This window comes from Microtus ochrogaster, unplaced genomic scaffold (genome assembly GCF_000317375.1).
Source record: "Microtus ochrogaster isolate Prairie Vole_2 unplaced genomic scaffold, MicOch1.0 UNK2, whole genome shotgun sequence".
NCBI classification, from domain to species: Eukaryota; Metazoa; Chordata; class Mammalia; order Rodentia; family Cricetidae; genus Microtus; species Microtus ochrogaster.
This window is the reverse complement of record NW_004949100.1, coordinates 24,848,943-24,864,339: the sequence shown is the minus strand read 5'-3', so window position 1 is coordinate 24,864,339 and position 15,397 is coordinate 24,848,943. Positions and strand designations below refer to the sequence as shown.

At 37.2% G+C, this 15,397-nt stretch overlaps 1 protein-coding gene across 6 annotated transcripts in view; it reads left to right on the top strand.

Annotated features, from left to right (window-relative positions):
* Cdk13 (cyclin dependent kinase 13) overlaps nt 1-15,397 on the top strand; it is a 97,764-nt gene that overhangs the window by 20,187 nt on the left and 62,180 nt on the right. For all 6 annotated transcript variants that reach the window (XM_013353133.2, XM_026788382.1, XM_026788383.1 and 3 more), the window contains exon 2: nt 12,214-12,873. In XM_013353133.2, the coding sequence (XP_013208587.1) occupies nt 12,214-12,873 (660 nt within the window). The remainder of the gene's footprint in view (nt 1-12,213; nt 12,874-15,397) is intronic.

The window sequence follows — 15,397 nt, the reverse complement described above, 5'->3', positions numbered from 1 at the left end:
ATGTGGTGCCCTTATTGGGGCATAGGTGTTCAGAATTGAGACATCATCTTGATAGATTTTTCTTTTGAATATGAAATGCCCTCTAATCACTTTTGATTAATTTTGACTGGAAGTCTGTTTTGTTAGATAATAGGATAACTACACAAGCTTGCTTCTAGGTCCATTTGATTGGAAAATCTTTTTCCAGCCCTTTACTCTGAAGTAATTGTCTTATCTTTGATATTGAGGTGTGTTTCTTGTGTACAGCAGAATGATAGATCCTGCTTTCATATGCATTCTGTTAGTTAGCCTATGTCTTTTTATTGGCGAACTGAATCCATTGATACTGGGATATTAGTGACCAATGACTGCTAATTCCTGTTATTTTGGTGTTGGTGGTAGTTGTGTATGTATGTGTGTGTGTGTGTGTGTCTGTGTGTGTGTGTGTGTCTGTGTGTGTGTCTTTCCGTCTGGCTATTTCCCTTCTTTGGGTTTTGCTTCTATGAGATTGTTTATTGACTCTGTGTAGGTGTAGCTAACTTTCTGGTGTTGGAGTTTTCCTTCTAGTATCTTCTGTGGGACTGGGTTTGTGGGTAGATACTGTTTAAGTTTGACTTTGTCATTGAATTTTTTTTTTCTCCATCTGTGGTGATTGACAGTTTTTTCTGGCTAAATCTCTTAGAATCTGCAAGACATCAGCCCAGGGTCTTCTGGGTCTTTATTGAGAAGTGAGTGTGATTCTGATAGGGCTGCCTATATATGTTACTTGTCTTTTTTCCTTGCACCTTTTAATATTCTTTCTTTGTTCTGTATGTTTTGTGCTTTGATCATTTTTGTAGCAAGGAGGCTTTTTTTTCCCCTGTCCAATGTATGGGTGTTATATGTGCTTCTTCTACCTTTATAGATAACTCCTTCTTTAGGTCAGGAAATATTTCTATTATTTTGTTGAAAATATTTCTAGACCTTTGAGCTGGAATCCTTCTTTTTCTAGTCCTGTTACTCTGAGGTTTGGTCTTTGCGTTTTTATTGCTGTAAAGAGACACTATGACCACAGCAACTCTTAAAAACAAACACTTAATTGGGGTGGCTGCCTTACAGTTCCAGAGGTTCAGTCCATTATCATCATATCATCATGATGGAGAGCATGGCAGCATGCAGGCTGACTGTGGTACTGGAGCTGAAATGCTACATTATTGCAAGCAACAGGAAGTCAATTGACTGTCACACTGAGGGGAGTTTGAGCATATAAGACCTCAAAGCCCACTCCCACAGTGAGACACTTCTTCCAACAAGGTCACACCTACTCCAACAAAGCCACATTTAAATAGTACCACTTCCTTTGAGATTATGGAGGTCAATTACATTCAAACAACCACAGAGGTGTGTTTTGTTTGTTTGTGTATTTAGTTGTAAGACTTATTTACTGCTTCTTTCTTATTGGTTGTGTGGAATCTATTGCTTACTTCATTGACTTTTGTTTAGCTTTCTCAGTTTAGTGGAATATAAGTTTTTGCATTATGGCCTTATGATTCTCTGAATTTCCTCACTTGAAATGCTTATCTTTTCATCCTTGATTTTATTAATTAATGTCCTCTTTTGGGGAGGAGTTAATTTGTCCAAAGGTTAATATTTTCAAAGAATCAACTCTTCATTCAGTCTTTTTTCACTTCTGTTTTCTGATTTTAGTCTTGACTATTAATTCTCTCTTACCAGCTACTCTTACTTTTTGGTGTTTTTTTCCAAGGCCTTCATGTGCAACATTAGGTTGTTAATATGAGATCTCTCCAGTTTTGTGATGTAAGATCTCTCTTTAGGACTGTCTTTATTGTGTCCCATAGCTTTTGGTATTTATTTTTATTCAGTGGTGTGTTTAGTTAGCTTATAGGAGTTTGTGTACTGTCTTTTCTATATTACTTCTATATACCTATATATATATATATATTCTATATAGATCACCCAGCTATATTACTTGGTGGGTCAGATGGAATGTAGCATGCTATTTCAATTTTTAAGAATTTGTTGGAGCTTGTTTTGTGTCCTAATATGCGGTCTATTTTGGAGAAAATTCTGTGAGCTATTAAGAAAAAAGTATATCTAGTGTTTGATTGGAATGTTCTATAAATGTTCACTAGTTCTGTTTGATTTATAATGTCTTTTAACTGTAGAAATTTTGTTTGGCTAGCCTTTCTATTGCCGAGAGTGGGGTGTTTAAGTCACCCATTGTCACTGTGTTGGGGTCAGTCTGTGATTTTTGATCTGATAGAGTTTGTTTCTTTTTTTATGAAATTGAATACCCCTATGCTTGGTGCATAAGTTTAGGATTGTGTTAACCTTTTGGTGAAATTTTCCATTAATGAGAATGAAGTGTCCTTTTCTAGGCCTTCTAACTAGTTTTGGTTTGCAATCCATTTTTTCAGATATTCTGTTAGCTTTGTTTGCTTATTTCTTAGTCCTATTTGCTTGGAATACCTTTTCCCATGCTCTGTCCTAAGACCATCACTGATGGTGAGGTGTTTATTTTAGAGACAGTAAAAGATGGATCTTGTTTTCTAATCCAGCCTTTTTCCTTTTAGTGGGAGATTGAGACCATTAATATTAAGTTATTATTGAACATTATTTATTCCTGCATTCTAGTTATGGTGTTTTCTTAGACTTCATTTGGTTCACTGATAAAGGGTTACAAATTTTGTTCTCTTAAATATATTTCACCTTTTCTTTATACAAACATATCTGTTGTACAACTGACTTGGCTTACATAAATTCCTTCAGTTTGTTTTTATTATGGAAAGTTTTTCTTTTTCCTTTGCTTATGAATGATAATTTCCCCAGGTGTAGTAGTTTGTATTGAACTCTATGGTGTTTGATTGTTTTTAGTTTTTTGAGACAGAGTTTCTCTGTGTAGTTCTCTAGACCAGGCTGGTCTCGAACTCACAGAGATCCACCTGTCTCTGCTTCCTTAGTACTGGGATTAAAGGCATGCACCACCACCTCTTAGCTTTACTTTTCTCTATTCGATATACCTCTCTTTACTCCGTGACTGGAGTATGAAGGCATAAGTCACAAAACAATCCCACATCTTTTCAGAATTATGGATAATAAAAGGGTTATTTATTTGAGTGGAAAACTTACAGATCATTGCCCTAGACAACAGTCCTCTGAGTGAACAGGAATAGAGTGTAGAAGCTGTAAGCGGGAGCAGGAAGCAAGAGAGCTGGCGCATGGTTACTGCTGCTTTTATAGTATAGTATAAGAGACCACGCCTAAGTGGGCTGGTATCTTAAAGGCTATTGGCTGAAGGAGCAGAATGTATTCCCCCAACAGCAGTATAGCTGGGTGACTGGCCCCTGGTGTCCTCTCATTCTCCTGGAAAAAGGGGCTCCCTTTCTGCTCAGCTCCCAATAAAGAACCCTGCTACACTTAGTTCTTCCCTACCATTTCCCGTCAGCTAATTGCTGATTCAGCCTCCTGACCCCAGTTTAATTTTATTTAACCAAACCAATGTAACATGTCTTCACATTGTTAACAAAAACAGCAGAAACAAATGTAACATACCTTTTCACAGTTAAAATAATATTCTACAACAGGAATCTGTAGCTGCTGGGTTTTATACATACCTACCAAAAGAAGGCTTTGTCATTCCTCTGAGTCTCACCCTTGGAGGGGATGGTTTTGCTATTCCTTTGGGTTCGAGGCATTGGGTCCTTGATGTGGCCATGCCTATATTAACAATACAAATTACTCATGATTTACCCACTCTTTACACATTCACTCTGGATTTCTTAGCTCTCCACATTAATCTGGGGTCGTGAAGTCCTCTGTTGATAGGTGACTCTGTTCTTCCATCTGAATCATTGAGCGATTGGATTACCAATGCTGTTCTGGTCAGCGGGAGTGCTTCATAGGCAAAATCTCAGATCTGACCATACCTGATACAATTCATTACAGTAATTAGAGTATACTCAAGTGAAAAATTCTTTTTGAGCTCCTTATGCAAATGCTGGCACTGCCCTTTCTTTGATCTTCCTACATGCTGCGTTGAGTTAGTTTTAGTATTATTAAATGCCATGCAGATATGGTGAGGGTTTCTTTTCTAGGCTTGGAATATTTTGTTTGTATTGTTTCATGATACTGAAATACTAGTCCTGTACCACTTGTTCTGAGTTTTCTGAGAATGTGGTTTGCACGGGGTGTCAGCTGCCAAGCTACCACAGAAGCATGAACCTTTCTGAAATATCTTGCTTTTATTCTGTAGATTGTCAGTGCTGTGCTGCCATTGCTTTGGATATTGCCTTTTTTCCACCAGTTGCTTAAGTGTGTTACTTTTCTTTCTTTTTTTAAAAGATTTATTTATTATGCATACAGTGTTTTTCATGCATGTATGCCTGTTCACCAGAAGAGGGCACCAGATTACATTATCTATCGATGTCTCTGAGTCTCCATGTAGTTGCTGGGAATTGAACTCAGTATCTCTGGAAGGCAGCCAGCCAATGCTCTAAACTTCTGACCATATTTCCAGCCCCATGTGTTACTTTTCTAATAGCTATTTTTCAGCTTTCCCCAGGTTATTCCTTGGAGACTCTGGCCAACTGTAACTGAGTGTTGTTTGCCATGTTGGGTTTCTATCTTAGTAATTTTTTAAAAAATGATTTTTAAATTCTTATTTTTATTTGTGTATGTTATATATATGCCTCTGTGGGTGTACATATTTGCACACATGGAGGCAGGATGAGGGCATTTTGTGGTGTTCTCTTGTCACTCTTTTCTTTTTCCTTTTCTTTGAGGCATAAGCTCCCTGAACCTGAAACTTGTTTGTTTGGATGGGGTGACAGCCAGCAAGCCCTAGCTATATCCTCCTGTCTGTTCTGACTGTTCATTGCTAGTGTGCAGAACTAAAACTGCTTCTCTTTCTTTTGGTTTTTCAAGACAGGGTTTCTCTTTGTATCCCTGACTGTCCTAGAACTCTCTCTGTAGATCAGGTTGGGCTCAAGCTCAGAAATCTGCCTGCCTCTTTTTCCTGAGTACTGGGATTAAAGTTGTATACCACCACCCAGCTGAGAGCAACTTTTATGCCACTGTTGTCATGGGCCCACATTGGATGGAATGAAAGGTGTGTGCCACCACTCTCCTGCTGATAACTAAAACTTTTTTTCATATTGAGTAAGAATGTAGAAACAGTTGACTCTTTTATTTATTGGTTTCTATATTTTTAGTGTATTCTAGGATTTTTGTTTGTTTGATTTTTTTCCAGACAGGGTTTCCTCTGTGTAGCTTTGCAGCTTGTCCTGGAACTCACTCTGTAGAACAGGCTAGCCTTGAACTCACAGAGATCTGACGGCTGGGATTAAAGGCCTGCCCAGCAAGACTTCCTTCTCTATTCCTAATGGTGAAAGGAAAACACTTAGTCTTCTTCAACAGAGTATTTAGTTATAAATTCTGTTTTTTGTTTTTGTTTTTAAAAGCTGATTCTGGAGTGCCTTGTAGTAGATGACAAATGTTCTGATTTCAGCAAATGGACAGATAACAGAGAACAAAGGTTAGCCTGATTTCTGAAAAACTAGTTAAGAACTATGAAGGTGAAAGAGTTCAGTATGGTAACAGAAAGTGGCACCAGGCTTTGGATTGGGTGAGTTGGCTTGATTATTGATTCTACCTGAGTAACAAGTTTCTTGGCATTCTGTCTTAGTTTCCCCATCTTTCTCTGTATTTTCATTGTTACGAAGGCAGAGAAAGTCAAATGATTTTCTTCTTTGTAGACTGATGTTCATTGTGTTCATTTGACGAAGAATTGCTATCCATATGGAATTAAGCTATCAAGTGTAGTGTGATTAAATAAAATTGACTTAGATTATATTATGCTCTTCAAAGAAGCTATAGTCTAATAGGTAATGTGGTAAATGCCTAAAATAAAAGGTTGAGAATGATGATTTGGTCATAAGAATGGTGCCAATAAGTCACTATTGCGTCTTGGAGTTGTTATGAAGAAAAGGCTTTAGGACTATCTTGAAAATTAGGAAGGATTCACTATAAAAGATGGAGAATGTTCTCCATAGGTAATGAAAACACAGTATAGCATTGGTCTCATGTAGTAGTTGTTAGGTATATTAATTTTGTTTCTGGTACTGTGATAAAAATACCTTGACAAGAAAAAACCTTTGTGGGGGAAAGGATTTATTTTGGTTTACGGTTCCGGAGCTATACAGTATTGTTTTGTTGGGCAGAAATGGCAACATCAGGTGTGAGACTGTTCAGTCACATTTTATTCATAAACAGGAAGCAGAGAAAACAAAAAGTAGGGCCAGGCTGTAAAACCTGAGCGTCTCCTCTAGTGATGGGCTTACTTAAGCAAGGTTACACTTAAAGTTTTTATAACTTTCCCAAACAGAGCCACCAGCTGGTGACCAAATGTTCAAATACATGCCATGCTTCAAGGAACATTTTACATTCAAACCACAACAGTAGGGAAAGCTAGATTAGGACCATTCATTAGGAGCATCATCAGTAGTGTTCATACTATATAAATATTAGTGAGCATCTGGAATTGGCCAGGTTTGTATTCAGAGTAAAAGCTTTGAAGATATTGTCTCTCAGTTTAGTTGGGTAGGGCAATTAAGTTATTTTTATTATGAGATAAGACAAGAGATAAGACAATGGGAAGATTATGGGACAAAGATTATTTCTAGTTCTGTTATATTAAAAGGAGGTTTTTGTTGGTGTGTGTGTGTGAGTGTGTGTGTGTGTGTGTGTGTGTGTGTGTGTGTGTATGATTCATGTATCCTAGACTGGTCTGGAGCTTGCTATGTAGCCTTAAACTTGACCTGATCTTCCTACCTTCAATTTGTGAGTGCAGGGATTATAGTTGTGCCCCCAACATGCCTGGTTTATGTTGTGTAGGTGATTGAACTCAGGGCTTCATGCATGCTAGTTAAGAATCAATTGAGCTATATCCCCAGTTTCAGTAAAGGCAAATTTTGGATAGGTGGTAAGCATTGTACTAAAACGTTGTATCCCTTGTTAGGCAGATGCAGGAGGCGATTAGAGGAATGTGAGAGAAACATTCTGGGCCTGGCATTTGGTTTATTTTTGAATGGTTGGACAAGGGCTTTGTATACATGCTGTGGCTAAGGACTTTGGGTAAATGGGTATTGGAAGATTATTCAGGTGGCTGCTTGGAGGGTAATCAATCTGAAAGGGTGGAGATTTGATGTAGGAGCCTGATAAAGAGACTTCTCTTAGTAAGTGATGATGCAGAGTGTAATGTAGAGAAGAGTAGTGTAGCTGTTTAGGTTAAAGAGTCGGGAGACTTTAAAGTGGAAAAAAGAGAGAGTTGCGGTGGTGGCGCACACCTTTAACCCCAGCGCTCGGGAGGCAGAGGCAGGCGGATCTCTGTGAGTTCGAGACCAGCCTGGTCTACAAGAACTAGTTCCAGGACAGGCACCAAAGCTACAGAGAAACCCTGTCTCGAAAATCCAAAAAAAAAAAAAAGAAAGAAAGAAAGAAAGAAAGAAAGAAAAAAGAAAAAAAGGAAAAAAAAAAGGTGCATGTTGTATGCTCAGAACCAAGATTGCAATGAAGCTGCACAATAACACTGCCAGAAACTTCTCTTATCTGTTACATTTAAGTTTGAGTTAACTTCTGGTTATTGTACCTTAAGAAACTGCAACTCACATGTTAAAAAACTGGTCTAAGTTATTATGTATCTTAGTCACTGATGTATTGTAAGTGACACTGTGACCAAGACAATTCTTATAAAAAGCATTTAACTGTGTACTTGCTTACAGTTCAGAGGTTATCCACTGTCATGGTGGGGAGCATGGGGCATGTAAGCAATAGCTTAGAGTTCTACATTCTGATCCATAGGCGATGTTGGGGGGGGGAGGGCGACTGCCTGCCTGCCTGTGCCTGGCATAGGCTTTTGAAACCTCAAAGCACACTCTTAGTAACACATTTCCTCCAACAAGGCCACACCTCCTAATACTTCTAATCTTTTCAAATAGTGCCACTCCCTGGTGACTGACTATTCAAATAATGAGCCTATGGGGTTCATTCGTATTTAGACGCTCAGACCACCACAGTTTGTAGGTATAAATTATATTCTGTGTGAGAATAAATATGGTACAGAAGAACTTTAAAAGACAGAAGCTGCCAGCATATATAGTCAGTAAAAAAGTAGGGAAACTGAAATGGTAGGGAGAATTTTTAAGAATATACTTAATATTGTCATTATAGACATTGAGTTTTTTTGTTCTAGTTTTATAAAGCATGTTTATTTTCTAGTTAATATCAGTGAGTATATGAGTTTATGGGCGCAGGAGATTGACTTGCAGGAAAGATAAAATAGCAAGATACCAGCACTTGATCTTTTGATTCACCTATCTGCTATTTTTTTTTTTTTTTACAAATATTTTTGTGTGTTTAAGACCATAGGTACCGGAAAGGAGATGAGAAACATCATTTTTGACATGCCTACAGGATGTGCCATTTGGGGTCAACACCCTGTAAAATAAGGTTTCAGAGCATGGTTCATCACAGAGGGATTAATTTTAGATAGCAATGAAGTAGAATGTAGGTGGCCTCAGACGCGCAAAGATTTTTTTCCTGCTTCTGCCTCTTGAGAGCTGGGATTAAAGGTGTGTCTCCTGGCCAGCCGTTTAAAGTTTTAACTAAGAAATGCTTGAAAGAGAACTTTTAAAAATATGAATAATAATTTAAAAATCTCAGTAGTACATTTAAGACAAAAATGCAGGGGTCTTTTTAGTGAAATTTGCTAATCTACTTAGCATAACAATTTCCACTCTTTATTTTCCTGCAAATGCCATGATTTTGTTTTTGTTTATTGTTGGAGGAGGGCCACTTGTTGGTTCCTGTCCCTTTGGCTAGCCTAGACCCAAAATAATCACACAGAAACTGTATTAATTAAAACATTGCTTGGCCCATTAGCTCTAACTTCTTACTGGCTAATTCTTACGTCCTAATTTAGCCCATTTCTAGTAATCTGCACCACCACGAGTTTGTGGCCTACCAGACAAGTTTCAGCACTCTGTCTCCAGCGATGATTCTATGGCTTCTTTCTGACTGTGTCCTTCTTTCTCCCAGCTTTCAGCTTGGTTTTTCCCGCCTAGCTAAATTCTGCCTTGCTATAGGTCCAAAGCAGTTTCTTTATTCATTAATGGTAATCACAACATACAGAAGGAAATCCCACATTAGTTTATGGCTCAATAAGGTTCCATTGTGTATATGTACCGTACTGTTTTTTAACCCATTCATATGTTGATAGACATCTTAAGTTGATTCTATTTCCTAACTATTGTGACCAGTGCAACAATAAATACGAATGTGAAGAAGACACATTTTGAAAAAAATATACTTAGCATGGTAATTTTCAGTTTGATAATCATTTTCATACCTCTTGAGGATTTTAAACAAGCTTTTAAAGTAAATGTTATTGTGAGAATTCCATGAGGATGTAAGATAAATAAGGCAAAAAAAGTAGGCTAAGAAGTGTTGAGGGTAATGGCAATTGTATTGGATATTGATTACGTGAGCTTTTGTGTTTTCTTTCACCCCAGGAAGTTGCATTGGCAAATGATGCTCAATGGTGGATTGGATAATCTTTCAGCAAAAATAATTTAGGTAGCTAAAAATTGATTATTTTGGTTTTAAGACTTGACATACCTAGTGAAAGTTTTAGAAAAAATGAGATCTAATTTAGATGACTGAGGAGACTTTAAAAAGAAATGACAAAGGTGATGCAGATTAAGGGAGCTCACAAAGAATGCTAAGTTGTCACTAAGAGCAAATCCTGAAATGACAAGAATACAGTGAGTGCTGTTGGAGCTGTAGGAAAGAGCTATGATGGCAAAGGGGACAAAGCTGCCTGTATTTGTGAGTTCACCAAGTACATTGCTCAGAACTGGATTCTTGCAGAGTCCCTGTGATATAGTTGGAATGACCAGGACACCATGCTCTCTCCCTTTACAGTAGTGATTCTTAACCTGTGGGTCTCAGCCCCTTTGCCAAACTTCTGCTCCAAAAATATTTACATCACAGTTCACAACAGTCTCAAAATTATAGTTATGAAGTAGCAACAAAAATATTTTTATGGTTGGAGGTCATCCCAACATGAGGAACTGCATTAAAGGGTTGCAGCATTAGGAAGAGAACCACAATGAGAACCACTGCTTTAAGGGACACTTAACTAACCTAGCTAATTAATAGTGAGCTCTAGCCTGTTTGAGTTGCAATTCTGATTTTACTTAAATTGTATAAATCTAAGTAAATTTGGAAAAGTTCTTAAAAGCATAAGATAATCTCTTAGTTTCTTAAAAGAGTTCTTAAAATTTTTGTTTGTAAATATTGTATGGGGGCGGTATGTGCAAATGAGTGCAGTGCCCATTGAGATCAGAAGGGGGCTTTGGATCTCCAGGAGCCAGGTGCCTGACCTTGGTGCTGAACCTTTGAGAACACTACCTGCTCTTAATTTCCACCGCCCTGTGCCATCTTTTTGGCTCCTAAAGAGATCTTTAACTTACTTAAAACCAGCAATGAGCCGGGCAGGGTTAGCACATGTCTTTAACCCCAGCACTCGAGAAGCAGAGACAGGTGGATCTTTGTGATTTGAAGCCAGCCTGGTCTACAGATGAGTGCCACGACAGCCAAGGCTACACAGAGAAACCCTGTCTCAAAAAACCACAAAGCAGAAAAACAAACAAGCAGTGAATAGTTAACGTGTTCACTGTAAATTCAACAGATAGAACTATCATAAAAACCCATTTTAATTATTTACTTAGTTATGTGTTTGTGTGCGTGCGTGCATGCATGCATGCTTACTTGCGTGTGTAAATTGAGGTCAAGATAGATTGCAGAAATTGGTTCTCTTATGGGTCCTTGGGGGCTAGAACTCTTGGTATTTAGATTTGGTGACAAATGCTTTAACACCAAGTTGTCTTGTCCAAGAAAAAAAATTAGGAAATTTTATTCATAAGAAAGAATTTTAGTAAGATTGTTATAGTGTAACTTGTTATAGGTTTAAAGATGCTTTTCTTTCTCACCCTCACAGCTATACCTGAAACATTAGTAAAATGGTAAGGTTTTTGGAAATGTTGGCAAAACTATTACTTAAAAATCTCTACATTTTGGTTTTGTTTTTTATATTAAATTTTAGGTTATCAGACTGTTAGCTGTAAATAGTAAATGTATCATTGGAGTTTACTAGCAACTTAGCAGAGTCTGAGAATGTATTACATACAATTTTTGTGTCTGTATTAAATAGGTAACCCAAGTCATGGTCCTAGGAAATACATTGTAGAAAAATTGCTTTATAAAAGTCTCTTTTTACCTGTGATGAGATGCCATCTCTTTGCTTTCTTTCTCTTGCTGTTCATTGGTATCTATATGATCAGGGGATACACATATGACTTACATATGTTTTGTTTGGAGCTCAACCATCTGAAGGGAGAAGAAACAATTAAAATGTAGCCAAGTTTCCTAATACAGCATTTGCTTCCTATATAAAATTATGCAGGTTATTTTACAATCTTTCTTTGATTTAGTTAAGTGTTTTCACTTATTTTAGTGAATAATTGTAAAATTGTATCTTTATTTCAATAATTGGTATATACAGCTGCTTAATGAATTAGAATATTTTAAAAGCTTATGTTTTTATTATTTGGAAATAATTGCATATATTTTTATGTAAGGCATGGGGCTTGTATGCAATGATAGCTCAATGCTGAAACAAACTAGGTCTTATTTCTACATTTTGAAAGAATTTGGGAGGGGAACTTAGAAGAGGGTAATAGGGAATTCTGAAGTATCAAAAATAGGACTCATGGTGGTAAAGAGACACAATTTATTTGTACCAGAAACTGTGACTGAGGGAGGAGGGTAGAAGACTATCTGCTGCTGTCTTTGTTTGATCCTTACTGCCTAGTCCTCCTCTCTGACTTAGCAGTGATGGCCTGTTGCTGCCCTAATTGTTATTTTTCTTATGAATTTTTTTTATTGTTTTGTTTTAAATTCAGCCTTATCTTTGAGCATTCATAGGTCAGAGCAAAAGAAGAATATTTTAAGGAAAATTGCCCTCTGGTATTTTACTTAGAAATAACAATAAAACCTTTCAGAGATGGTATATTATTATTTTGAAATTAAGTAAATTTGTTTCACTTCAGAGATTCAAATTAGCACTCTATAAAATTTAATTTGGTTACTAACTAAATATTAATTATTTTTCACCAGACGGTCTGCCAAATCTCGAAGCAGAAGCCCATATTCATCTAGGCACTCAAGATCTCGTAGCAGGCACAGATTGTCTAGATCTAGAAGTCGTCACTCAAGCATTTCTCCTAGTACACTAACTCTCAAGAGTAGCCTGGCAGCTGAATTGAACAAGAATAAAAAGGCACGAGCTGCAGAGGCAGCAAGAGCTGCAGAGGCAGCAAAGGCTGCAGAGGCAGCTAAGGCTGCTGAGGCAGCTGCCAAAGCTGCAAAAGCCTCAAATGCATCTACCCCTACGAAGGGGAGCACAGAAACTGGTGCCAGTGCCTCACAGACAAACCACGTGAAGGACGTGAAGAAACTGAAAACTGAACATGCACCTTCGCCCTCAAGTGCTGGGACTGCCAAAAGTGACAGAGTAAAGACAAAGCCACCCCTTCAAGTAACAAAGGGAGACAATAACTTGATTGTAGATAAAGCCTCCAAGAAAACAGTTGTTGGGAAGGAAAGTAAATCTGCTGCTACAAAGGAAGAACCAGTATCTACTACTAAAGAGAAAACTAAGCCACTCACACCAATCATAGGCGCTAAGGAGAAGGAGCAACATGTGGCTTTAGTGACCTCTACATTACCCCCGTTACCTTTGCCTCCCATGCTGCCTGAAGATAAAGATACTGATAGGTAAGTGCAAACATTTGAAATTTGTCAGTAACTATTTAAAAAAAAAAACTTTAAACTGAGAAATATGATTTAACTCTGGATTATCCTTCCCCAAAGTTAGTATAAAATCCTCTTTATCTTGTTGGTTTTTGGGGAATGGGTGAGTAGAGAGGATGAGCTGGCTTTGCACTGTGTAGCTAGCCTTTGGCTGACCTGGAATTTACTGTATAGAACCAGCTAGCCTCTTAGCTCAGGAACTCTCTCTGCCTGACTCCAGAGTGCTTAGGTTAAGGATGTGCACTACCGCATTCAGCTCCAGCTTTCTCAATCTACACTGTTTTATGCCTTTTCTCTTTCAGTGTTTCCTTTTTTTTTGCTCCTTGAATGGATGTATATGTTTTTTGGATATGAAATTTTCTACTATTACTGCTACCATAGACATGACTGAGGTAGTCATTTCTTTCAGTGACTGACTTAAATACAAAGCGTATAAAAGGGAGACATTCTTTTCAGTGAAGTTTTAAGTTATTAAAATGTGAAAAAGAAAAATGATTAGAAGTAATCACTTGGATCAGGCAGGAAATATTTTTATAGCCTTATTTGTTTTGTTAAAAGTACAATACACTACATGTGGAAGATCATAGCTGTTCATAGTCTTACGTTTTCAGTTTTTCTGTGCTCTATTCCATGTTATATCCAACAATGAGAATATTTATCATGAAAAACCACAGATTAGTTATTTGAATTAGATGACCTGATAGAATGCTGTAAGCTAAAGTTCTGTGCATCTCAGATACTATCATTATTAGCTTTAGTATAAATCAGGACTGGGGGAAATGTACGCTATCTTAGGTTAATGATGTTTTCATTTTACAAAAGTAAAATGCCTAATTATTATTCTACAGAGTTGCAAAGTATAAAGACCTCATGTTTTGTTTGAGAAGGACTGTTGTTTAGGTTTTGGTTAGCAAAGAACTGTTGGCTTTCTCTTCCTCTTTTATAAGGGAGGAACCACTTCTCATCTCTCTGGCCCCTTTCACCAATTTTAGTGAGTTTCATGTTTAAAAGTTTCTTTTTAGAAACCTGGTATGGGTTTTTGTTGTTTGTTTTTGTGTTAAACAGGTTGAAATTGCCTTGTTGATGTAGAGAGATCGTCTTTTCTGATAATGTTTCTGGAAACCTGAATATGGAAGGTGTCTTTATTTACTTTATTTAAAGATAATTTTAAAGAAGAGTAATGGTCTACATAATCTCAGTAGCCATGTTTTAAGGAGTACTTTCCACCTTTGCATTCTTTAAGTATGCCTCTACCCACTCCTAGTTAACTGTCATATTTACATTCTTAAATAAATCTCCAAAGATTGATTGTGCTTTTTGTGACTGTGATTTTGTAAATCTGTATTCTTGTTACTTTTATGTATTTGGGCATTTTATAAAGTTAAACAATAAAGCGAGTATTTTAACTTTCTAGAGCAGTGGGTCTCAACCTTCCCAGTGTTGTGACCCCTTAATCCAGTTCCGCATGTTGTAATGACCCCCAACCATAAAAAATATTTTTGTTACTACTTCATAACTGTAATTTTGCTACTATTATGAAACATAATACAAATTTCTTTGGTGGCCCCTATAAAAGGGTCATTGACCTCCAAGGGGGTTGGGGCTCACAGGTTGAGAATGACCAGAGTCAACAAATGCTAGTATTTAATATATCTACTTTTATGCTTTTAATTTCCCTGTATAAGGAAAGTGTATGTGTATACACATCATTTTGAAAATAAGTGGTTGCCATAGTTTTCGGTTTACTCATATGTGCTGTTAATGTAACCTCAGATAATTACAGGTGTTATTTACCCTCATACGTTGAAAAGTCTGTCTTACCTCTGAATTTGTCTGATTGCTTTTCTCTAACCTTTCCATTTCCTATAAACTTAGAAATTATTTGGATCTTGGATAAGTTCAGAACAAATACTGGTTTTGGCTAGAATATTTAGGAGATGATCTTATGTACTTCTTACTGTATGAGGAACAAAATGTTAAACTGTGATGTGATAACTTGGTTAATTGACCAACCAACCGTAAAACCTCTGTGTAGAAGGTACAGATGTCTACTTTAGGATATATTTCTGTAGGATATATATTAGTCAATTTGAAGATCTGTTTTCCCTGAAACTGGTCATCTACTGTTTAGCACTCACTCATAAGATTGCTAATCATTACTATAATAGGAACTACAAATGATGATTTTTTAAAATTTGATCATTCCTCTTAATAGCTGTTAATAAAGCAAACATAAAAAAGGCAATTCCTCCTACTCCACCTAGTCCTCTTAATCAAATGGAACTTTTCTTTTTTCTACATTATAATCAGTTACAGTCATCGATCTGGGTTTGGCTGATAGGTGCTCTTTTAAGCAAAATCCTTTCACCTTTTTCACTGGACTGGTGCCTCCTTGAGTCTTAGCCAAACAGAGTATGCCAGACTCTGAATCCTTCTCCCAGAACCGCAGTTAACTTCCTAAGTTCGTTCGTCCGTCCCTCCCTCCCTC